Source organism: Jaculus jaculus, chromosome 13 (genome assembly GCF_020740685.1).
Source record: "Jaculus jaculus isolate mJacJac1 chromosome 13, mJacJac1.mat.Y.cur, whole genome shotgun sequence".
NCBI lineage: Eukaryota > Metazoa > Chordata > Mammalia > Rodentia > Dipodidae > Jaculus > Jaculus jaculus.
In genome coordinates, this window is record NC_059114.1 from 4,874,688 (window position 1) to 4,898,309 (window position 23,622).

Here is a 23,622-nt window from a genome sequence, read left to right on the forward strand (position 1 = left end):
GGTAAGTTTTTTCAGGTCCCTTCTCTCCTGAAGGTAGGAGCTTTTCACTTTTGCTTCTCTATAAACTTAATAAAAGCTTTTTCTATAAGCTTGTTTTCTCTCTGTAATAAAGTTTCTCCTTTTAAACTGAAAATGACTTCCTAAAAAAATTATTTATTAGAGACAGAGAGAGAGGGAAGGAGATTAAGAGAGATGCAGCAGAGCCTTTAGGCACTGCAAAGGAGCTCCAGACGCATGTGCCACCTTGCACACCTGGCTTACATAGGACCTGGAGCATCAAACCTGGGTCCTTAGGCTTCACAGGCAAGTGCCTTAAGCTAAAAATGATTTTTTTTTAAATTATTTTGAGAGAGAGAGAATTGGCACACAAGGACCTCATCCATTGCAATTGAACGCCAGATGCTTGCGCCTCCTAGTGGGCATATGTGACCTTGCGCTTGCCTCACCTTTGTGCGCTTGGCTTATGTGGTATCTCAAGAGAGATCAAATATGGGTCCTTAGGCTTTGCAGGCAAGCACCTTAATCGCTAACCCATCTCTCCAGCCTCTAAAAATAATTTTAAAAAAATGATAGCACTTGAGAGGCTGAAGAGTAAGGATCACCATGAGTCACAGGCCAGCCTGGGCTACAAAATAAATTCCCGATCAGCCTGGGCTACAGTGAGACCATTTTAAAAAAACAAACAAAAAAATAAATAAAAATAAACAGTTGGAGATACATAGCTCAGTGGTACAGCACTTGACCAGCATGCACAAGGGCCCAAGTTCAATCCCCAGTATGAGAAAACAAAGAAAAAAACATGCTTTCTTTTCTGTTGTGCCAATCTGCTCTACGAGTCAGCATGGACTCATTTCCCAAAGGGAAAAAATGCAGCTTAAGCAGTAAATTTGTGGTGATGAAGGCTTCAACTCAGCTGGGTGTGTAACTGCCTGTGGCACCAGCATGAGGGAGGCTGAGGAAGAGAATCCTGGGCTTTGTCTCATAAAACCAAAAAAAGGAAAGATTGGGTAGGAATACCGTGAGGCATGGTCTCACCACCCCACCGGGACTAACTGAGGCCTTCATAATCCCACAGTGAATACCAAAACCTCACTGAGGTTGGCACCCAGGGTAACGGAGGATAAAAGAGTATGACCTGTTATAAATATATATAAAGTAAAACTTAAAAAAATTACGAAATCTGAAAAAAAAAAAAAAGAGGCAAATGCAGCCTGTGCCACAACCTGTGTGAACACCTGGCTGACTTCTTCGGTCAAGGTGAGGAGGAGACACGCGCGTCCCCCAACCCACCTGCCAATCACACCAGCAAGTGCTTCCCAGGTTCGGCAGGCATGTCAGCGCCAGAGAGCCCAGGCCCGGGCGGGCAGTGGGTGCACCTCGTGAGGGCCGGAGGGCGAGGCTCTTCCCAGCGCACCCTGTGGAAGCAGCCAGGTTTACGCTGGGACCTGGGGCTTTGTTCTATAAACCCAGTGCCTGCTCTTCTGGGGGCTGATGCCACAGGCATGTGGCATTTACTGGTCCCTAGTTAGACAAGTGCAAAGGTAGGATTTGCATCTAAGATGAGAAGGGCTGGCTGAGTTTCTAAAACTTCACAATTCTGAGAATGTATTAGTTTATTTAGAAACATGACTGGTCTGTTATCTAGGCGGGTACCTTCTTTTGAAAAAAACTTTTTTTTTTCTTTTTTAATGAGCGCAGCTCCTATAGGCCCCCAAAGCACACATACTTGACTTCTAGATACTCATCAATGCCGTACTTGGACCCCTCTCGCCCAAGCCCCGACTGCTTCACCCCACCGAAGGGGCACTCCACAGAAGAGATCAGTCCCTCGTTCACACCGACCATGCCCACCTCCAGCTGCTCTGCCACCCTCCAGATCTGGGCTGGGTCTTGAGAGTAAAAATAACCTAGGGTCAAGAGAAAAGGAGAGACATGGTATGAATATTCATGAAAGATACCAAGTCTATTAAGGAGGCTATCTAGTCATGTGGGCCTGGAGTCCTTCTGCTTCTAGATAAAACCCCAAGTTGTGCCTTTCCATATGTTTATCTTTATTTATTTTTATTTATTTTTTTGGTTTTCGAGGTAGGGTCTCACTCTAGCCCAGGCTGACCTGGAATTCACTACGGAGTCTCAGGGTGGCCTCGAACTCCCGGCGATCCTCCTACCTCTGCCTCCCGAGTGCTGGGATTAAAGGCGTGCGCCACCACACCCTAACCATATGTTTATCTTGAAACCTTGGAAATCATTTTGTGTTTATTTCTTCTTCCACCAGGGCTCTCCCGACTCCCAGGAGGACTGTACCCATGATGCCCTGCTCCTCTATCCACCATGCACCTCCATTAGATTTCCCTACCACCAAGGAAAAAAGAAAGAAAAGAAAAGCAGAGAGAAAGAGAATGAGAAAGAACACGAGAGGGGGAATGGGCACACCAGGGACTCTTGCTGCTGCAAATGAACTCCAGATGCACATGCCACTTTGTGTATGCGGCTTTATGTGGCTACTGGGGAACTGAACCCAGGCCATTAGGCATTGCAAATGAGTGCCTTTGAACACCGAGCCATCTCTCCAGATCCATATCCCTAGTTTCTTTAGGATGTTGATTTTGGCAAATACTTTTCCCATATCTATTGGGATGATCATGTGATTTTTGTCCTTGAGTCCATTTACAAGGTATTATATTTACCGATTTGCATGTATTGGACCATCCCTGCATCTCTGGAATAAAAACCCATTCAATCAGGATGAATGATCTTTTTGGTGCATACCTGTATTTGGTTTGCCAGAATTTTTGCATCTTTGCTCCTGAGGGAGATTGAGCTGAAGTTTATTTTTTTTTTCCTCTCGAGGCAAGGTCTCACTGTAGCCCAGGCTCACCTGGAGCTCACTCTGTCGCCTCAGGTTGGCCTTGGACTCACACAGATCCTTCTACCTTTGCTTCCCAAGTGCTGGGATTAAAGGCGTGCACCACCACGCCCAGCCTTTCCTCTAAAACAATTTTGTTGATTTTTAAAATTTTATTTATTAGAGAGAAAGAGAGAAGCAGAGAGAGAAAGTGGGCATGACAGAGCCTCCAGCCATTGCAAATGAACTCCAGATGCATGCGCCTCCTTGTGCAACTGACTTACATGGGTACTGGGGAATTGAACCTGGGTTCTTAGGCTTCGCAGGCAAGTGCCTTAACCACTGACCATCTTTTCAGCTCTCCTCTATTTATTTATTTATTTTTGGTCTTTTTTTGGTCTTTCGAGGTATGGCTTTACTCTAGTCCAGGCTGACCTGGGATTAGAGGTGTGTGCCACCTCGCCTGGCTCCTATTTTTTTTTGAGACAGGGTCTCTCACTGAACCTAGAACTCAACAATTTAGTTGACCAACTAGTCAGTGATCACTAGAGATTCCCTATCTCTGCTCACTCAGTTCTGGTATTACAGGCACACACTACCACCCTGGCATTAACATAGGCTCTGGGTTTTGCAGTTCCCTTTTCTTTGCTGAGACAAAGCACCCTACTTGGAAAAAACAAAAAAAAGGGGGGTGGGGTGAGCTGGAGAGATGGCTCAGGGGTTAAGGTGCTTGCCTGTGAAGCCTAAGCATTCAAGTTCAACTTTCCAGGTCCCATGTAAACCAGACATGCAGATGAGGCAAACGCAAGGTCACACATGCCCACTAGGTGGCGCAAGTGTCTGGAGTTTGACTACAGTGGTGGAAGCCCTGGTGCACCAATTCTCTCTCTCTCAAAAAATAAAATAAGGCTGTGGCCACCAAACCGTCTTCTTGGAACTATGAGAAAGACAGCCGCTCAGTGAGCCCCGTACACACACAGGATCTCCCTGGTTCTCACCCTGCTAGCTGTGGAAGCCAGTGAAATGGGAGAAGAGGCCCTTGGAATCTCTTTCTTTCTTTCTTTTTGAGGTAGGGTCTCACTCTAGCCCAGGCTGACCTGGAATTCACTATGGAGTCTCAGGGTGGCCTCAAACTCACAGCGATCCTCCCACCTCTGCCTCCCAAGCACTGGGATGAAAGGCGCGCGGCACCACGCCCGGCTGGCCCGTGGAATTTGTAAGCATTATGCCTCTGAGAACTTGAGACCTGTGAAGCACATGAGACCCTCCACCTACGACAGCCTGCTCGCCTCTTCCCTCCACCTACGACAGCCTGCTCGCCTCTTCCCTCCACCTACGACAGCCTGCTCGCCTCTTCTCTCCACGGTGACCACCCCCAGCTGCAGAGAGCTCTGTGACCGTGTATCACAGGGGACAGGACAAAAGGACATGTTTGTCACATGCAGTGACAAAACTGTGAATGCCTCCTTATCAAAACGCAAAGTACCACTTAAAAGGCAGAGTCTGGCATTTGCATGAGGAAATGGCCGTGACTATGAACAAGCACAGACACCCACCTGCTAAGCCAACGTCTGCAGCATTCGCGATCGCTATGGCCTCCTCCTCTGTATCGAACCTGCCAAAGTTAAAATAGGCCATAAGCACCGGGCGTGGTGACACACGCCTTTAATCCCAGCACTCGGGAGGCAGAAGTAGGAGGTTTTCTGTGTGTTTGAGGCCAGCCCGGGACTACAGAGTGAATTCCATGTCAGCCTGGGTTACAGTGAGACTCTACTTTGAATAATCCCTTACCACAAGACAGAGAGAGAGGGAGAGAGAAATTAAAAATCATAAAGACCAGGTGTGGTGGCGCATGCCTTTAATCCCAGCACTCGGGAGGCAGAGGTAGGAGGATCGCGGTGAGTTCAAGGCCACCCTGAGACTACATAGTGAATTCCAGGTCAGACTGAGCTAGAGTGAGACCCTACCTTGAAAAACAAAAGACAAAAACAAAACAAAAAATTATAAAGGGAACTGTGTTCTTCAGTAGGCCAGCACCGCCCCTAATCCATCCTCCCCACCCAGCCTTGAAACAACCTAGGAATCTTTCTCTGCTCTGCTCTGGCCCACCGTCCACCTCCTGAAGGCTCTTACTTAAGGACTGGAGCCAGAGGCCCAAAGGTCTCTTCTGTGGAGCAGAGCATGTCCGTGGTGACATTGCTGAGCAGGGTGGGCTCAAAGTAGTTCCTTCCATATTGGTGTCGCTTTCCGCCCATCACGACGGTGGCCCCTTTGGAAACTGCATCGCTCACGTGTTTCTCCACCTGTGTGACGGGAACAAGAGCAGTTTTGGGAGAGCTGGTAGGGGACACTTTGCCAGTGGCACAATCTCTTCAAAGGTTGAAGCTACTATCATAGTCACCTTCTTGCCGCTGGCACAAAACACCCAGCCCAGGGCTGGAGAGATGGCTTAGTGGTTAAGGTATTTGCCTGCAAAACCAAAGGACCCTGGTTCAATTCCCCAGGACCCACGTTAGTCAGATACACAAGGGTGCACACGCATCTGGAGTTTTTATGCAGTGGCTGGAGGCACTGGCATGCCCATTCTCTCTCTCTCCCTCTTTGTCTGTCAAATTAATAAAATATTAAAGCCGGGCATGGTGGCGCACACCTTTAATCCCAGCACTTGGGAGGCAGAGGTAGGAGGATCACCATGAGTTCGAGGCCACCCTGAGACTACTCTCCTGTTGCTATGGTCCACCTTATGTTAGGGGGCGATATCCACCCTCTGCACATGCCATAGTTTTCTCTGCCTTTATGGATTTTCCCCTTGAGCCTGTAAGCCAAAATAAACCTTTTTGCCACAAGCTGCTCTTGGTTGGGTGATTTCTACCAGCAATGCAAACCTGACTGCAAGAGTAAAGCGGTACTGAGGAGTGGGGTTGCTGCTAGACACCTGACTGTGTGGCTTTGGCCTTTTGGAGCTGATTTTCCAGAGGAATGTGGAAGAATTTGAAACCTTGGCCTAAGAGAGGCCTTGCAGTGCTGTAAGTACAGCTTGATGGACTCTTCTGGTTGGAGTTGAAAGACCTGAATGTAGTAAAGTACTATGGACTGTGAGGTTTGGCTCATGAGGGTGAGAAAAAGTTTTGCTTGGACAGGGCTAGAGGCTGTTGGTGGGAGAACTTTGCTATTAGGCCCGTGTCCTGAGAAGTTGTACAGGGTTGCTTTGCATAGAAATAAACTGGTGTGAGCAGAAGAATCTGGCCCAGAAAAAAATGAAATCTTTGGGTGAACTGCTGCCTGTTTGGCTGCAACTGAGAGATTAAAACCTCTGAGATTGGGCCAGCTGACCTGCACTGGGGCAGGAAGAATGTCGAGTCTTTTGAAGGGGCCTGAGTGCTCAAGGAGTGTACTGTTCTTCAAAGTCTGCTTTATTCCTCCCTGGATTAACAAACTGGCACCCTCCCTGGTATTGTGGAGTATAAGAAATGCAGGAAAGAGGGTCATTGAGTTTGCAACACGGTTTTGTGTTTTGGAAATGGCCATGGGCAGTATGTAGCAGGTTTGCTGGATGCCTGCATGGAGACCCCACGGGGCCATGAGGATGAACCGTGGGTTGCAGTGGAGACCCAGTGGAAATGCCGGGACCACCAAGTGGCTGCTAAGGAAAGCTGCCGGCCCCAGTGAACTTTTCCAGGACTGTGAGTAGCCTAGCTGGAGGGGTGGAATTGGAATGCCAGAGACTTGTTGCTGGTTAGAACTATTGGACTCAGAGATTTGTCACTGGCTAGAGTTGTTGGACTTGAAGCTACAGAGTTTGATGTTTGTCCTGGTTGTTTTAAATCTTGTTTTGGTTGAATGTTTCTTTGCTATGCCCAATGCCATTTTTTGTAGTGTGAATGTTTATCCTGTGTCATTATGGTTTTTTTTTTTTGAGGGTTGGTATTATGGCTTGTTTAGAAGATCTTGGATTTGGGGGTGTATCAATATCATTGGAATTGATAAAAACTATGGGGACTTTCAAAGTTGGATGAATATATTGCATTTTACATCATGTATGGTTATCAGTTTATGGGGCCAGGGGCAGAATGTGGTGGTTTGATTCAGGTGTCCTCCATAAACTCAGGTGTTCTGAGTGCTAGGTTCCCCAGCTGGTGGCAATTGAAAATTAACGCCTCCTGGAGGCAGTGTATTGTTGGGGGCGGGCTTATGGGTGTTATAGCCAGTGTCCCCTTGTTTGGCACACTCTCCTATTGCTGTTGTCCACCTTATGTTGGCCAGGGGGTGATGTCCACCCTCTGCTCATGCCATTGTTTCCTCCTGCCATTGTGGAGCTTCCCCCCTCAAGCCTATAAGCCAAAATAAACCCCCTTTTCCCAAAGCTGCTCTTGGTTGGGTGATTTCTGCCAGCAATGCGAACCCGCCCGCAACACATCACTGATAACAAATGGTCCTGTAGCGTTTATCACTGGGCTCTGTCTGTATGAAAGGAAGTCAGTCTCCTCCTTTGAATTAATTTTTTCCTATCTGGGAAATCTTTAATGGATAAACACAAAACTCATCTTTTATTTTTACTATATAAAGGAATAAAGAATAGTAAACAGTAAAACAATATTTTTATTTATTTATTTTTTTAAGTGTAGAGGCCCTGGCATGCCCATTCATTCTCTCTCTCTCATAAATAAACAAGAATATATATATTTAACCCACAATTGGTTTTCCTTCTGTTCCATTTTAAAATAGGCTAAAAGAGCCAGGCGTGGTGGCACACACCTTCAATCCCGTCACTCAGGAGGCAGAGGTAAGGAGATCCCCGTGGGCAAGGACAGACTGGACCAGAGTGAGACCCTGCTTCAAACAAAACCAGAACCACACTTCCTTAACAACAGCCATCTCCTTGATCATAACAGAATCACTTCTGCCCCTTTTCTTGTATTAAATATGATGTTCAGTGTTTTTTTTTTTTTTCCAGGATTCCCTGCTTTAACTGTGTGTACACTGAATCCAGCCTAATAGATTTTACTCATTTATTTGTATTGGGAATCGAACCCAGGCCTTGTGTGTGTTATGGAAGTACACTACCACTAAGCCACACTCCAACCCAATAGAATACTTAAAAGAAGGGCAGTTTCTGTCATACTTCTGCCAAAACAGAAATATTTTTAAGTGTTCGTCTGAAATCCTAGCTCACAGTGCCATGTACAGTGAGGGTCTGCATATTCACTTAGAAAAAAATGCCCCGCATAGCTCCCAGGCATGGCTACAAATTAGAACCATCTGTGAATTTAATTTAATATTTTATTTTATGTTTATTTATTTGACAGAGAAAGAGGGAGATAGATAGAGGTAGAGAGAGAGAATGGGCGTGCCAGGTCCTCCAGCCTTTGCAAATGAACTCCAGACATGTGAACCCCCTTGTTCAGCTGGCTAACATGGGTCCTGGGGAATCGAACCTGGGTCCTTTGGCTTTGCAGGCAAACACCTTAACTGCTAAGCCATCCCTCCAGCCCCCATCTGGGAATTTTAAAAGGCCAGTGCTAGTGGGGGTATTGGCCCACGTCTTCAACCCAGGTCAAGCACCTTCAACAGCAGAACTGTCATAGCAGCCCTTAAATTTTGTTTTTTTCTTTTTTGGTCTCATTCTAGCCCAGGAAGACCTGGAATTCACTATGTAGTCTCAGGGTGGCCTCAAACTTATGGCGGTCCTCCTATCTCTGCCTCTTGAGTGCTGGGATTAAAGGCGTGCACCACCACGCCTGGCTCCCCTAAAACATTTTTTTAAATTTTATTATTTATTTATTTGAGAGAGAAAGAGAGAGAGAGAGAGACAGAGAAAGAGGCAGAGAGGGAGAGATACAATGGGTGTACCAGGGCCTCCAGCTACTGCTAACAATGAACTCCAGCTGCATGCACCCCCTTGTGCATCTGGCTTATGTGGGTCCTGGGGAATTGAACCAAGGTCCTTTGGCCTTGCAGGCAAACACCTTAACCACTAAACCATCTCTCCAGCTGCCCCATAAAACATTTTCATTTTATTAATTAATTACTTTTTTCAGAGGTAGGGTCTCAGTCTAACCCCTCTGTAGCCCCAGGCTGGCCTTGAACTCACAGTGATCCTCCTACCGCTGTGTGCAGAGTGCCGCTCATGTCCACACAATGCCACCTGACCGCGCAGCGTCCTTTTACGTGGCTTCATTACTTCTGAAACAGCCTTGTCAAGAACCTTACAAGCATGCTTTTGCTTAGTCAAGCTTCTGACTATGGAACAAGGTTCTATTCCGGAGGACCAAACAAGCTCACCTTTTCTACCGCTCTCTCATTAATTAACGGTCCTTGGGTAGTTCCGGGCTCGAACCCATTGCCCACACGCAGGCTGTCCTTCATTGCTTCCGCAAGCTTTTTTACAAAGGAGTCGTGGATACCCCGTTGCACCAAGAATCGGTTTGAGCACACACAAGTCTGGAAAGAAGAGAAACAAAAAATAGTTAAAAAAATTTTTTTTTCAAGGTAGAGTTTCACTCTTGTCCAGGCTGACCTGGAATTCACTATGTAGTCTCTCAGGGTGGCCTTGAACTCATGGCAATCCTTTTGCCTCTGCCTCCTCAGTGCTGGGGTTAAAGGTGTGCGCCACCACGCCCAACTAGTTTAAATTTATTTATTTACTTGAGAGAGAGAAGAGAGGAGGCAGACAAGACAGTGCGAATATGTTTTGGGGGAAAAGGCCTGGGGAATCCAACCTAGGCCATGCCATCAGGCTTTGCAAGCAAGTGCCTTTAATGGCTGAACCATCTCTCCAGCCAAGAGATCTTTTTTTTTGAGGTAGGGTCTTACTCTAGCCCAGGCTAACCTGGAATTCACTGTATCATCTCAGGGTGACCTCGAATTCAATGGCGATCCTCCTACCTCTGCCTCCCGGGTGCTGGGATTAAAGGCGTGCACCACCACACCCGGCCCAGACTTTTATTAGAAGGTTTTTTTAGAAGACACAGAGCCAAGAAACATAAGGCTCACTGTGGAACCCTTCCCCAGGTGGATCTCCTCATAGGGTCAGCCTGCTATGCTCCTCCCAGGAGAGTTGGCTCCAAAGTTAAACACACCAAGAGAACTTTCCTCTGCAGCTGTCTCCACAGCTATCGCACGCCTGGAGCTCAATATGTGAGCATGTATCAATAGCTGTGTGCACAACAACAACGAAAAAATAGCAGCAATAAAACCAGCTATCCAATATGCCATTATAGAACAAAAGGGGAGCCAGGCGTGGTGGCACACACCTTTAATCCCAGCACTCGGGAGACAGAGGTAAGAGGATTGCCGTGAGTTCGAGGTCACCCTGAGACTCCATAGTTAATTCCTGGTCAGCCTGGGCTAGAGCAATACCCTACCTTGAAACAAACAAACAAACAAACCAAAGGGAGGGGGAGTAATGTTCCTGAGAGGCACTGATCCAACAATAACAGAGGGAATGAGGTAAAATGTTAACTTATATATTTCAGAGAAATCCAAATGGTTTGCTGAATCTATCATTTACTCATTTATTTGAGAGAGAAAGAGAATGAGCGCGGGCAGCGCCAGGGTCTCCTGCTACTGCAAACACACTCCAGATGCACATGCTACTTTGTGCATCTGGCTTTATGTGGGAACTGGTGAATCAAAGCCAAGCAGACAGGCTTTGCAAACGAGTGCCTTTAACTGCTGAGCTATCTCCTTAGCCCCAAGAATATTCTTTCTTTTCTGTTTTTTTTTTTTTTTCCTTTTCTTTTTGAGGTAGGCCCTCACTCTAGCCCAGACTGACCTGGAACACACTCTAAAGTCCCAGGCTGGCCTCTGGTGCTGGAACTAAAGACATGCACTACCATGTCCAACCAAAAGACACATCCTCCTGCCTCCACCTTCACATTACCAGAATTGCAAGCTTGAGTCCCCACACCCAGCTTCCAGTTTGAATATTTTCTCATTGACATAATACCTTTATCTCTTCCACAGTTCCTATTCCAATCTTGTCAGTTGTCTAATAGTACAGCTGCAGATTTTTGTTTTGTTTTGTTTTTTAGGCAAGGTCTCACTCTAACTCAGGCTGACCTGGAACTCACTCTGTAATCCCAGGCTGGCCTCGAACTCACAGTGATCCTCCTACCTCTGCCTCCCCAGTGCTGGGATTAAAGGCATGGGCCACCACGCCTGGCCTCCATGAATATTCCTTAAGAAGCCAGACGCCTGTCAGCAGCTTGGGCAGGAGCAGGGAGGTGGGACCCTCGACTTACAGTGACTGCAAATCACTGATCTCACTAGTCTGTTCCTCATCTGTAATTATGAGGTTCATATCAGAAATCTTGTGAGATCTGATGGGCCAGGGTTTCCTAGAGAGATATTAACTTCCATCAGCACTAGCATCCCAGGAAAACAAAACAAAACAAACAAACAAAAATAGACAGGACCTGGGCATGGTGGTGCATGCCTTTAGTCAAATTCAAGAGGTTGGAGAATGATTTGACTAAAAGACATCTGCAAGCTGGAGAGATGGCTTAGCGGTTAAGGCACTTGCCTGAAAAGCCTAATGGCCTAGGTTCAACTCCCCAGTACCCACATAAAGCCGGATGCACAAGGTGGCACATGCATCTGGAGTTGGTTTGCAGTGGCTGGAGGCCCTGGTGTGCCCATTCTCTTTGTCAAGTATATTTAAAATGTTTTTGTTTATTTTTATTTATTTACTCGAGAACGGCAGACAAAGAGAGAAAGAGGCAGATAGAGGAAGAATGGGCGCACCAGGGCCTCAAGCCACAGCAAATGAACTCCAGATGCGTGGGCCCCCTTGTGCATCTGGTCAACGTGGGTCCTGGGGAATAGATCTTTGAACTGGAGTCCTTAGGCTTCACAGGCAAGTGCTTAACTACTAAGCCATCTCTCCAGCCCAAAAGTAAAATATTTTTTAAAAATTAAAAAAAAATAAAAATGTTTGTTTAAAGAATGAATGGAGCCGGGCGTGGTGGCGCATGCATTTAATCCCAGCACTTGGCAGGCAAAGGCAGAAGGATCGCTGTGGGTTTGAGGCCACCCTAAAACTACATAGTGAATTCCAGGTCAGCCTGGGCTTGAGTGAGACCCTAGCTTGAACAACCAAAAAAAACAAAAACAAAACATCTGAAGAAACATGGGAGACAGATCACTCGGCGGCTGTGTGGTGGGCCCTTTCTGCAATACGTACACGGGACGTCCTTCCCCTACACCTCAGCCACTCACGCACTCACCTGTCCAGTGTTCCTAAACTTAGACGCCATGGCCCCCGCCACAGCCTGGTCCACGTTGGCACTGTCAAAGACGATGAACGGGGCGAGGCCGCCCAGCTCCATGGACACTCTCTTCACCGAGCTGGCCGCGTGGTGTAGGAGGACCTGCGCAGGGAAGGGAGACTGGCATCAACTGCGCAGGTGGAGGCGTCTGGATTTGAAATGCGCCCCCAGAAGGCTCACCGCCGCAGCCCCCAGCTGGTGGCGCTGCTGAGAGGCGACTTGGTCGTGGGTGTCAGGTGAGTGGGCTGTTCACTGGGATAAAGGGGTTAGTAGAGGTAGCAGGTCATGGGGGGAGGGGAGGGGAGTGGGGGAACATGTTTTCCTTGAAGTCATTTCCCACGGGTATTCTTGAGGTCTTGGGAGAATCTAGAATGTGGTGAAAAGTCGAGTGAGGGGGTTAAGGGAGGGCTGGAGGGATGGCTTAGCTGTTAAGGCGCTTGGCCTGCGAAGCCTAAGGACTCAGGTTCGATTCCCCAGGACCCATGTAAGCCAGATGCGCATGGTGGCACGTGCATCTGGAGTTTGTTTACAGCGGCTGGAGTCCCAGGAGCATCCGCTCTCTCTCTCTCCCTCAAAATAAGTAAATAAACAAATGAAAAAAAGCAGAGTGGGGTGGGGACCCCGGGGCTACAGCTTCTGTGAGTCAACCATGCTCCCCCATATGTAATCCGGTGACTCGGTGGTTCACAAGCGTGAATGGAGTCCCTTCGACCTGCTGACGCCCGGCCTGCGGTGAAAGCGTCCTTCTGCACGTCTCCCCAGGAAAAGTCTCGCGACGGGCCTGGACAGGTGCAAAGCCAGCCTTGGTAGGAACAGAACATGGCTGCCGTTTCCTGTACGGTGTCGGGTGACCTCGTGCTGAGAGGACTGTGGGGAGGCAGTGGGGGTTGCGGCATGGACAGACCCCTCGTGCAGATGTAACCCTTTACAGATTCCAGAATTCCTGTCTTTTAGCCGGGCGTGGTGGCGCACACCTTTCATCCCAGCACTCGGGAGGCAGAGGTAGGAGGGTCGCCATGAGTTCGAGGCCACCCTGAGACTACATAGTGAATTCCAGGTCAGCCTGGGCCAGAGTGAGACCCTACCTTGAAAAACAAAACAAAAAACCCAACCAAACAATAATAACAGCCACAACAATCCTTATTTCAGTTCCACACAAACATATGTACAGATGATTTGTTTTGGTGCTGGGGATCAAACGCCTGACGTACTTTTACTCAGCACATATTTACCACTGAGCTCCATCCCTAAAGAAACACAGCACACACACACACACACACACACACACACACACACTACTAGAGAGTGAACATTCTGCTGGTGCTCAAGGTAAGACGGTATTCTTCTACTTTAGTTTTATTTACTTATTTGAGAGAGAATGAAAGAGAGAATGAGGCAGAGAGACAGAGAACACCAGCGCCTTTTGTCACTGCTAATGAACTCTAGATGCATGTGCCACCAAGTGCATCTGGCTTATATGGGTCCTGGGGAATCGAACCTGGGTCCTTTGCCTTTGCAGGCAAATGCCTTAACCACTAAGCCATCTCTTCAGCCCAAGATGGTATTCTTTTTAAAATTTTTGTTCTTTTAAAATATATTTTATGTATTTGAAAAAGAGAGAGATAGACATAGAGAGAATGGGCACACCAGGGCCTCCAGCCACTGTAAACGAACTCCAATATGGTATTCTTATAGTCTATACACACATGTTAAAATGACCCTTCCTTGGGTCTGACATCACACACCTTTCCTGTTGCTGTTGAGCCAGTGAAGGAGATTTTGGAGACCAGTGGGTCGGTGCAGAGCGCTTCTCCCACATCCTTGGCCTTGGCTCTTGAGCAGGGAATGACGTTGTACACACCCGGAGGGATTCCTGCCTGGTTCGCAAGCTGTGAAGAGAAGTGAACTTGTAAAAAAAAATAAAATGGGGCTGGAGAGATGGCTTAGTGGTCAAGGTGTTTGCCTGCAAAGCCAAGGGATCCTGGTTTGATTCCCCAGGACCCACGTTAGCCAGATGCACAAGGGGGCGCACGCGTCTCAAGTTCCTTTGCAATGGCTGGAGGCCCTGGCACACCCATTCTCTCTCTCTCCCTCTGTCTTTCTTTCTCTCTGTGTCTGTCACTCTCAAGTAAGTAAGTAAGTAAATAAATAAATAAATAAATAAAAGAGCAGCTGCAGCTCCCAACAAGAGTCTAAGGGTGGCCTTGAACTCTCAGCAATCCTACCTCTGCCTCCCAGTGTTGGGATTAAAGGTGTGTGCCATCATGCCGGGCGTAGTGCAAACGAACTCCAGACACATGCGCCCCCTTTGTGCATCTGGCTAACGTGGGACCTGGGGAACCGAGCCTCGAACCGGGGTCCTTAGGCTTCACAGGCAAGCGCTTAACCGCTAAGCCATCTCTCCAGCCCTGCAGCTGCACTTTGACTTTGAGAGCTAAGGGTGTTCTCTTATCTCTTCATACAAAGGAGATCTCGTGATCTGCTGCTGTGCTTTGACCTTGGGAGCTAGGGAGATCTCTAATCTCCTAATCTCCATCCCATAGCATTGTTTAGCATACAACCTAGGTGGAGTGGGCGCCTGATAGAGGGATTAATCTGGATTAGCCCTGGTGAAACTGACCTTAGGCATGCAAACATTGTCAAAAAAAAGGTTCTATCTTCTATATATAAGCCATGTCTGCCTGAATAAGTCTGGAGGCCTTGACAAACACCTAGCATGGTCTCCTTCTTGTGTCTGTTTGCCTCCCCTTCAGGTTAACTTCCCCTTGGGTCCTTGTTCAACTCCCCACTGGCCGGGGCAGACTCTAGTGAATTCCAGGTCAGCCTGGGCTAGAGTGTGACCCTACCTCGAAAAACAAACAAACAAATATATAAAAATAAATAAATAAATAAATAAATAAATAAAATGACACAGATGTTTAATCCAAACGTGATAGGAAAAAAAAATTAAGCTGCCTCTGGGGACAGAACAAAAAATGTACTTAGGAGAGCGATGCTTGGTGATGTGTGCCCATAATCCTAGCACTATACATGTGTGTGTGTGTGTGTGTGTAGATAGATAGATAGATATAGATATAGATATAGATATAGATATAGATATAGATATATATACATACATATATTTCGGATATGGTGTCATGTAGTCCAGGCTGGCCTCAAATTTATGTAGCTGGGGCTGGGCTTGAACTCCTGATCCTCCCGCCTCCACCTCCCAAGTTCTCGGATCACAGGCATGTGTCACCACATCTGGCTTAAATGCAATTGTGTTGACACTCTGTTACATAGGGTTGAAATGAACATAGAGCCGGGCGTGGTGGCACACGCCTTTAATCCCAGCACTGGAGAGGCAGAGTTCGAGGCCAACCTGGCTTATATGAGACCCCATCACACAACAGAACTAAACATGTGGCCTAGAATAGCTGTGGACAGATACAAACACGGGGTATACATGAACCCAGCCACAGAGACAGCAAGCAGCTTCTTCCTGTTCCTGAAAAACGCACACCTGAGGCCTTGGTTGGCTCACACGAACAGAGAGGCTCACCTGGGCCAGTGCCAGGGCAGAGAAGGGCGTGTCTTCCGCAGGTTTCACCACCACCGTGCAGCCAGCTGCCAGGGCGGCCCCCACTTTCCGGGTGATCATGGCACTAGGGAAATTCCACTGGGATCAGAGAAGCAGAGGAAGGATGTGAGAGCCAGGTCTAGCTCGTGATCCAAGACATCAGGAAGCTGGCCACCACATTCCATTGCACAACCCACTGGCAAACCTGTTTACTGGCCGAACAGGTGAGCCCTCGGAACACCTGAGCCCAGCCGGCTTGAGGGACTCAGAGGCCAGGACTCAAAGATAGGACAGTTTTGAATTTTGACGCTGGACACAGTGACTACACTAGTGTGTGCTCTGTAATTACCTTCTCTGGTGGGATAAACAGTTTCTGTCACAACTAGATGAATGGACATGGTGCATAATGAAATTTTATTTACAAACACGAGGAGTCAGCTGCGTTTAGCCCGAGGCCCTCGGTAGAAAATGTTATGATGTAATTTTTTTGTTTTGTTTTTGTTTTTTTGTTAGGGTCTTGCTCTAGCCCCGGCTGACAAAGAACTCACTATATAGTTTCAGGGTGGCCTCAAACTCAGGGCAACCCTGCTCCTACCTCTGCCTTCCGAGTGCTGGGATTGAAGGTTTGCGCCATCATGCCCAGCAGGTTTTGCTTTTCAAACAATGGCATAAAAAGACAGGTTCCATTTAAATGAAAAATTCTCAAAGATCATTTTGGAGCTAGACTATATCAGAATATGTCTGTCTAATCAGAAAAACTTCTGGGACCTCCTGGAGTTCATTACACATTTTCTTTTCTTTCTTTCTTTTTTTTTGAGGTAGGATCTCACTCTAGCCTAGGCTGACCTGTAGTCCCAAGCTGGCATTGAACTCGTAGTGATCCTCCTACCTCTGCCTCCCAAGTGCTGGAATTAAAGGTGTATGCCACCACATGCAGCTTCATTCCATTTGTATTAAATTTTTTTTTTTTTTAAATTTGAGAGAGAGAAAGAGAATGGGCATGATAGGGCCTTCAGCCACTGCAAACAAACTCCAGACTCATGTGCCCCCTTGTGCATCTGGCTTACATGGGTCCTGGGGAATCAAACCTGGGTCCTTTGGCTTTGCAGGCAAGCACCTTAACAGCTAAGCCACCTTTCCAGACCTTAATTTAATTTAATTTTTATTTATTTATTTGAGTGAGAGAAAGAAACAGATAGAGAGAAAGAACTGCAAACAAACTCCAGACTCATGTGCCACCTTGTGCATCTGGCTTTACATGGGTCCTGGGGAATCAAACCTGAATCCTTAGGCTTTGCAGGTAAGCGCCTTAACCACAAAGCCATCTCTCCAGCCCTTCATTCCATTTTTGGAGGCTGGGATGGTGACTCTCAGCTGTCAACTTGATTGTCCATGAGGGTTTTTCTAGGTTACATCAACTGAGGTGGGAGGAGCCACTCTAAGCATGGGTGGTACATGCCCATGGGCTGAGGGGTCCTGGACTGGGTAAAATGAAAGGAGAGAAAAAAAGCTGGGCGTGGTGGCACATGCCTTTAATCCCAGCACTTGGGAGGCAGAGGTAGGAGGATCGCTATAAATTCAAGGCCACCCTGAGATTAAAGAGTGAATTCCAGGTCAGCCTGGACTAGAGTGAAACCCTACCTTGAAAGCCAAACAAAAAAATAAAGAAAGAAGCCAGGCATGGTGGTGCACGCCTTTAATGCCAACACTTGGGAGGCAGAGATAGGAAGATCACCGTGAGTTCAAGGCCACCCTGAAACTACAGAGTGAATCCCAGGTCAGTCTGGGCTGGAGTGAGACCATACCTTGAAAAACCAACAAAATAAAGAAAGAGAGAGAGAGAGAGAGAGCACTGAGCACGAGTGTTCCTGCCTGCCTTCTGCTTTCTGACTGGGGGGTTCCCTGCCGTGAAGGACGTGGGTGGTCCCCTCAAACTGGGAGCCCAAATAAACCCTTCCTTCCTTAAGTTGCTTTCGTCAGCAAAGGCATTACCACTCATGCCACCCAGGGCCTCGGCATGATCACGGGGTGCAGGGCATGCCTCTGCATCCAGGCAAGGGATGCAGGAAAGCCCGAGCAGGTGACAAAGTCGGCGGGTTGGGCACACCCGCTCAGCAGGAAGGACACATTGCTTCCCGCCTCCCCCACGCCGCCTCCTCCCCAGGATCTGCCCGGTCCTGCCACGTACCGGCGTGATGACGGCCGCCACGCCGACGGGCTGCTTGAAGACCAGGCCCCGCTTGTCCTTGGCAGAGGTGTAGATGATGTCCCCGTAAACCCGGCGGGCTTCCTCTGAGAACCACTCCAGGAACAGGGCTGCATAGAGGACTTCTCCCTGGGCCTCTTTCAGTGGCTTTCCCTGTGACACATTGGAAAGGACACATGTGCTTCCTTCTCATGAGTAAATTCACAATTTCGTCTTGCAAGTTCTCCAGGGCTCCAACAAGAGTAGAACAGCTCCCCATTGCAAGACTCTCAGGGTTGTTGGGAATTTTCTAAGTTGGGCATGAGTCTTAACAGAATCGGGAGCAGCAGTGCAGGGAAGTGAGGCTCCGTCACCCCAAGGTTTTTTGTTTATTTTTATTTATTTATTTGAGAGTGACAGAGAGAGAAAGAGGTAGAAAGAGAGAGAGAGAGAGAGAGAATGGGCGTGCCAGGGCCTCCAGCCACTGCAAACGAACTCCAGATGTGTGCTCCCTCTTGTGCATCTGGCTAACGTGGGTCCTGGGGAATCAATTCTCGAACCGGGGTCCTTAGGCTTCACAGGCAAGCGCTTAACCATTAAGCCATCTCTCCAGCCCCTCAAAAATACATCTTAATATATGAAAGCAACATGAAAAATCAAAACAGTGAAAAGTCAGTATTGATATAGTTCCAAACAAGATTTGTATTTTTTTCATATTAGCAAAGATTATACTAAAAAATACAAACTTTGTCTTGGTGAATGTGACTTCCTATCCCAATAGTGACTTGGTACCTGATGACCAGCTATGAAATGCCAGTGACAGGGAGTCAGGGCTTCACTAAGCTTCCGGCTAACGATCTGGGGGACGTCTAACCTTTCAACACTGCAACATGACACTGTCACCTATGGCTGTGTCAGGCAGTGCTTATAGCTCTCCTGGGATGCATGGGGCCTGTGGACCCCAGCTTGGGAATGCCTAGGTCACGCAGGGACCACACTGTGCAGGGGATCAAGCCAGGACCTTGAACTTACACTCTCGGCTGTGATTATCTTGGCAAGGTCGTCCTTATTCTGCACCATCAAATCGTACCATTTCCGAAGTAAGGAACTCCTCTCCTGCAAAGAGACAGGGAAGCAGAGAGGTGGAGTAAAATGTGGAGTATGGGCTGGGAAAGGTGGCTTCGTGGTCAAGACACTTGCTTGCGAAGCCTAAGGACCAGGCTTGATTTCTCAGGACCCACGTAAGCCAGATGTACAAAGGTGGCGCATGCATCTGGAGTTCTTTTGCAGTGGCTGGAGGCCCTTGTGTTTCCATTCTCTCTCTCTCTCTCCAATAAAATAAAAATAAAATATTTGAAAAAAAAAGTGAAGTGTGCTCGCTTCGGCAGCACATATACTAAAATTGGAACGACACAGAGGCGATTAGCATGGCCCCTGTGCGAGGATGACACGCAAATGCATAAAGCGTTCCATATATTTAAAATAAAAAAGTGAAGTGTAAGACAGAGGACCCATTCCTGGTCTTCAATGTATTAGCTGTTGTCTCATACGTGGTGCCAAGGTTCATTTTAGGCGTCAACTTCATCAGGTTATGATTTGCCAGGCGACCTGGTAGAACATTTTTGGGCGTGTCTATGAGTGCGTTTTGTCCCCCGCCCCACAACGCATTAGGATCTGACAAGGGAAGGCGGTAAGGGAGAGGAACAAAGCAGAGAGCAGGATGATGACATATGTATGAAAGCTTCATAACAAACCTCCTTACTTTATATGCTAACTTAATTTAAGAGTAGTTAGTGGCACTTGCTTGTAAAGCCTGACGGGCCAATGATTCTCTAGTACCCACTCACATAAAGCCAGATGCAGAGTTCATTTGCAGTGGCAAGAAGCCCTGGTATGCCCATTCTCTCTCAAATAAATAAAAATAAAAATGGGCCGGAGAGCCAGGAGTGGTGGCACACACATTTAATCCCAGTACTTGAGAGGCAGAGGTAGGAGGATCACTGTGAGTTCAAGGCCACCTTGAGACTACACAGTGAATTCCAGGTTAGCCTGGGCTAGAGCGAGACCCTATGTTGAAATAAAAATTCAGTAACAGAAGTAGAAAACATCATTTCTTGTCAACTATAGTTCTCATAAAGGGGGATAATTTTTAAGCATTCCTGCCTTAGGGCTACACAGATCAAGAGTTATTAATCCGGCCGGTGTGGTGGTGCACATCTTTAATCCCAGCATTCGGGAGGCAGAGGTAGGCAGATCACTGTGAGTTTGATGCCACCCTGAGACTGCATAATGAGTTCCAGGTCAGCCTGGTCTAGAGTGAAACCCTACCTTGAAAAAACGAAAAAACAAAACAAGACAAAACAAAAGGCTGGAGAGATGCTTTAGTGGTTAAAGTGCTTGCCTGCGAAGCTTAAGGACCAAGGTTCAATTCCCCAGTACCCATGAAATCCAGATGCACAAGGTAGAACATGGATCTGGGGTTCATTTGCAATGGCTGGAGGCCCTGGTGGGCCTGTTCTCTCTCCCTCCCCCCTCTCTCGTAAGGAAAATAAAATAAAATAAAGTAAAACCCCACCAAACTCCAGCTCTTATATCCAACCGTCTGCTTGGGTGTCTATGGGTCAGAACTGAGAGGTGGTCTCCAAGGATTTGGCCTCTGGTAAGTACATTCATGGTGAGTGACATCATGGTGGGGGCTAAACACAGCAATTCCGGGGTACAGCTCACTTTAACAACTCACTCTTCTAAGAAGCAACTGGGGTCCCACTAGAACAACTCTGTGCCCTCCCAAAGCTGCGGGGGACCCAAGGGCCATTGAGCAGGCCCCAGCTTTCATCGGCCCACACTGAGGTCCACGCCTACGCACAAGACCTTGAGGACACACTCAAGCCACAACGGAGGACGGACGTCACTTGACTTAGGAGGGAAACTGTGACGGCTTGACCAAGAATGGTCACATAGGAGGTGGGGACAGTGAGCACAAAAGATGTATTTTGAGGGTAGAGCCAACTGTATTTCTGGATGGAAATACGGTATTACGGAGGAGTCACTGATGGATCCCGGACGTCCGACCTGAGCCATTGCAAAGGTAGCTCGGGCCCCAGTTGCTGGGGAAGGGTGCGGGTGGTACAGCATCGGGTGAGACACTGAAACTCAGTTCTGACCCATTCTCTCTGGCAAAGGGTCCTTTGGCTTTGCAGGCAAACGCCTTAACCGCTAAGCCGTAGAAATATTTTTAGTTGCGCACTTATGAGCAGAGAGGGAGAGAGGGGGACCGCACGAGGGTCTCTTGCCACTGCCAATGAGCTGCAGACGCGCGTGATCGCTCTGTGCACCCGGCTGTCTGTGGGTGCAACTGAGCGTGCACCAGCAGGCTTTACAAGCAATCGCCTTTAACCATGGCTGACCCGGTTCTCCAGCCCCGCTTCTGCCTTTTGCCTCCCACATTGCTCATCACCTCCGGGTACTTCCTCGCCTTGCACAGGTAACGTCTGTGGCTTGGTGTTTGGGAACCCTACCGCTCCCCGCCTGCTCGCATCCAAACTCCATAAAAATGGCCCAGCGCCCCGGGCCCTCGCTGCCGCGTCCCAGGGAACGGCGGAGGCCAGGCCTGGCTTCCTTTCCGGAGCCGTCTCCGCCCCGCGCGCGCTCACCTTGACCGAGACCCCCTTCCAGCCGCAGAAAGCCTCGTGGGCGGCGCGCACGGCGGCGCGGGCCTCGGGCACCCCGCAGTCGGCCACCGTGCCCAGCGCCGCGCCGCTGGCCGGGTCGCGCACCGGGAAGGTGTCCCGGGCCGGCAGCCAGCGGCCTCCCACGAAGCTGTCGCCGCGCAGCAGCTCGGCGGAGAGGCCCGCGGCGCTCGCGGCGTAGCTGCGCCCCGGGCGGACGCGGCAGCCGGGCGGGGACCCCCGGAGGCGCCGGGCCCAGCAGCTCGGCAGCCCGAGGCGGCTCGCCATGGCCCCGGCGGCGCGGAGGACGGCGGCGGGGAGCGGGGCGGGCGGGCGCGCGCGGCCAGCGCAGGGCACGCGCAGGGCGGTCTCCCGGGCCGGCGCAGCGCCCTCTCCCCCGGGCTCCCTGCGCTGCACCGCGACCGCCAGGCCCGGGTCCTGGTCCTTCAGGGTCCCTCCCGCGTTCCCTTGGCGACCCTCTCCCGGGGCAACCCTGGGCCTGGGATGGGGATGCGGAGGGTTCCCAGTGAGATGCTTGCGCGTGGTGCTTCGGCGGTTTGGTTTGGTTTTTTTGATGATAAATGGCATGCGGTGACTTTATCTTACTGGAATAGACGCTTTTGTATCCCTGTGCTTAAAATGTCTTGATTCGATTTGTCGATCCATCTGTCTGTCTATTTATTCTTGTTTGTTTGTTTTCGAGGCAGGGTCTCACTCTAGTTCAGGCTGGCCTGGGATTCACCATGTAGTCTCAGGTGGCCTCGAATTCACGAATTCACGGTGATCCTACCTCTGCCTCCTAAATGCTGGGATGAAAGGCATGCGCCGCCACGCCCGGCTCTGTTACTTCTTCTTTTTTTTAATTTTGTAATTTTCCTAATTAAAAAAAAGTTATTTCGGCTGGAGAGATGGCTTAGCGGTTCAGCGCTTGCCTGTGAAGCCTGAGGACCCTGGTTCGAGGCTTGATTCCCCAGGACCCACGTTAGCCAGATGCATAAGGGGGCACACGCGTTTGGAGTTCATTTACAGTGGCTGGAGGTCCTGGCACACCCATTCTCTATCTATCTATCTATCTACCTGCCTCTTTCTCTCTCTCTGTCGCTTTCAAATAAATAAAAATAAACAAAATTTAAAAAATTATTTGAAGCAGGTTGTGGTGGGGTACACCTTTAATCCCAGCACCCGGGAGGGAGGCTGAGGTAGGAGGATTGCTGTGAGTTCAAGGCCATCCTGGAGCTAGAGTGAGTTCCAGGTCTGCCTGGGCTAGAATGAGACCCTGCTCGTGTGTGTGTGTGTGTGTGTGTGTGTACACATACATACATATATTTATATGTAATTTGTTAGTTATTTGCACGCAGTGAGAATGGGAAGGTGGAGGTGCAAACAAACTTCAAATGCATGTGCCCCCTTCTGTGCATCTGGCTTTTTTTTCTGTTTTGTTTTTGTTTTGTGTTTTCGAGGTAGGAGGATCTCACTCTAGCCCAGGCTGACCTGAAGTTCACTATGTAGTCTCAGGGTGGCCTTGAACTCAAGGCGATCCTCCTACCTCTGCCTCCCGAGTGCGGGGATTAAAGGCATGCGCCACCACGCCCGGCCCCCTTCCTTCTTTTTCTTCTTAGTCCTTCCTCGGCCTGTTTCTGGACTTCTGTCGTGGCCCTGTGATGCCAGCACATGTTAGACTTGTGCAGAAGTGAGAGAGACTGTGCTTTATTCTAAACACTAAAATTTATCTCAAGTCAGGCATGGAGGCGGAGGCAGAAGGATCAGGAGTTCAAGGTCATCTTTGTGTACACATTGAGTTCAAGGCCAGAGATTCATTCATAAGACCTTGATTCAAAAACCCAAAAGCAAACAAGGTTGGTCTATGTTTATAAAACACCTTGTCAGCCAAACGAAACAGTTCACTTTGTAGCCTGCGGCTTAATTTTAAAAGCAGTTATAAGCAGGTAGGCCAGTGCCCCAGGATGGAGGAGAGCTACAGAATTCACTTGTTGGGGCTTTGGATGAGGCTGAGTCAAAGTTTCTGAGCATTAGGCCTGGTGTGGTGGCTCACAGCTTCAATCCCAGCGCTCCCCCCACCACCCTTTCTATTC

At 48.7% G+C, this 23,622-nt stretch overlaps 2 protein-coding genes and 1 non-coding gene across 6 annotated transcripts in view; 2 read left to right on the forward strand and 1 right to left on the reverse strand.

Moving 5' to 3' along the window:
• Positions 1-1,595: 1,595 nt before the first annotated feature.
• On the reverse strand, positions 1,596-21,817 carry Aldh5a1 (aldehyde dehydrogenase 5 family member A1). Of its 2 annotated transcripts, XM_012951539.2 has the most exons (10): positions 21,515-21,817; positions 18,894-18,977; positions 17,865-18,035; positions 15,659-15,775; positions 13,860-14,003; positions 12,073-12,216; positions 9,128-9,286; positions 4,979-5,148; positions 4,402-4,460; positions 1,596-1,907 (listed from the first exon to the last, which is right to left on the reverse strand). In XM_012951539.2, the coding sequence occupies exons 1-10, from the start codon at positions 21,815-21,817 to the stop codon at positions 1,702-1,704; spliced, it is 1,557 nt and encodes a 518-aa protein (XP_012806993.2). In that variant the 3' UTR covers positions 1,596-1,701. The 2 variants fall into 2 exon arrangements, with proteins under 2 accessions (XP_012806993.2, XP_044988287.1); XM_045132352.1 differs by lacking the exon at positions 4,402-4,460.
• On the forward strand, positions 19,234-19,340 carry LOC123454285. The gene has a single exon (XR_006633270.1). It is a non-coding gene; the product is annotated as a U6 spliceosomal RNA (small nuclear RNA).
• The window catches only part of Gpld1 (glycosylphosphatidylinositol specific phospholipase D1), a 55,316-nt gene continuing 52,484 nt past the window's right edge, over positions 20,791-23,622 (forward strand). The window contains exon 1 of one of the 3 annotated variants that reach the window (XM_045132350.1): positions 20,791-20,949. In XM_045132350.1, coding sequence (XP_044988285.1) covers positions 20,883-20,949 — 67 coding nt within the window. In that variant the 5' untranslated portion in view covers positions 20,791-20,882. Of the gene's footprint in view, positions 20,950-21,147; positions 21,346-23,622 lie in introns of those variants that run through there. The other 2 variants (XM_045132349.1, XM_045132348.1) reach the window with 2 other exon arrangements.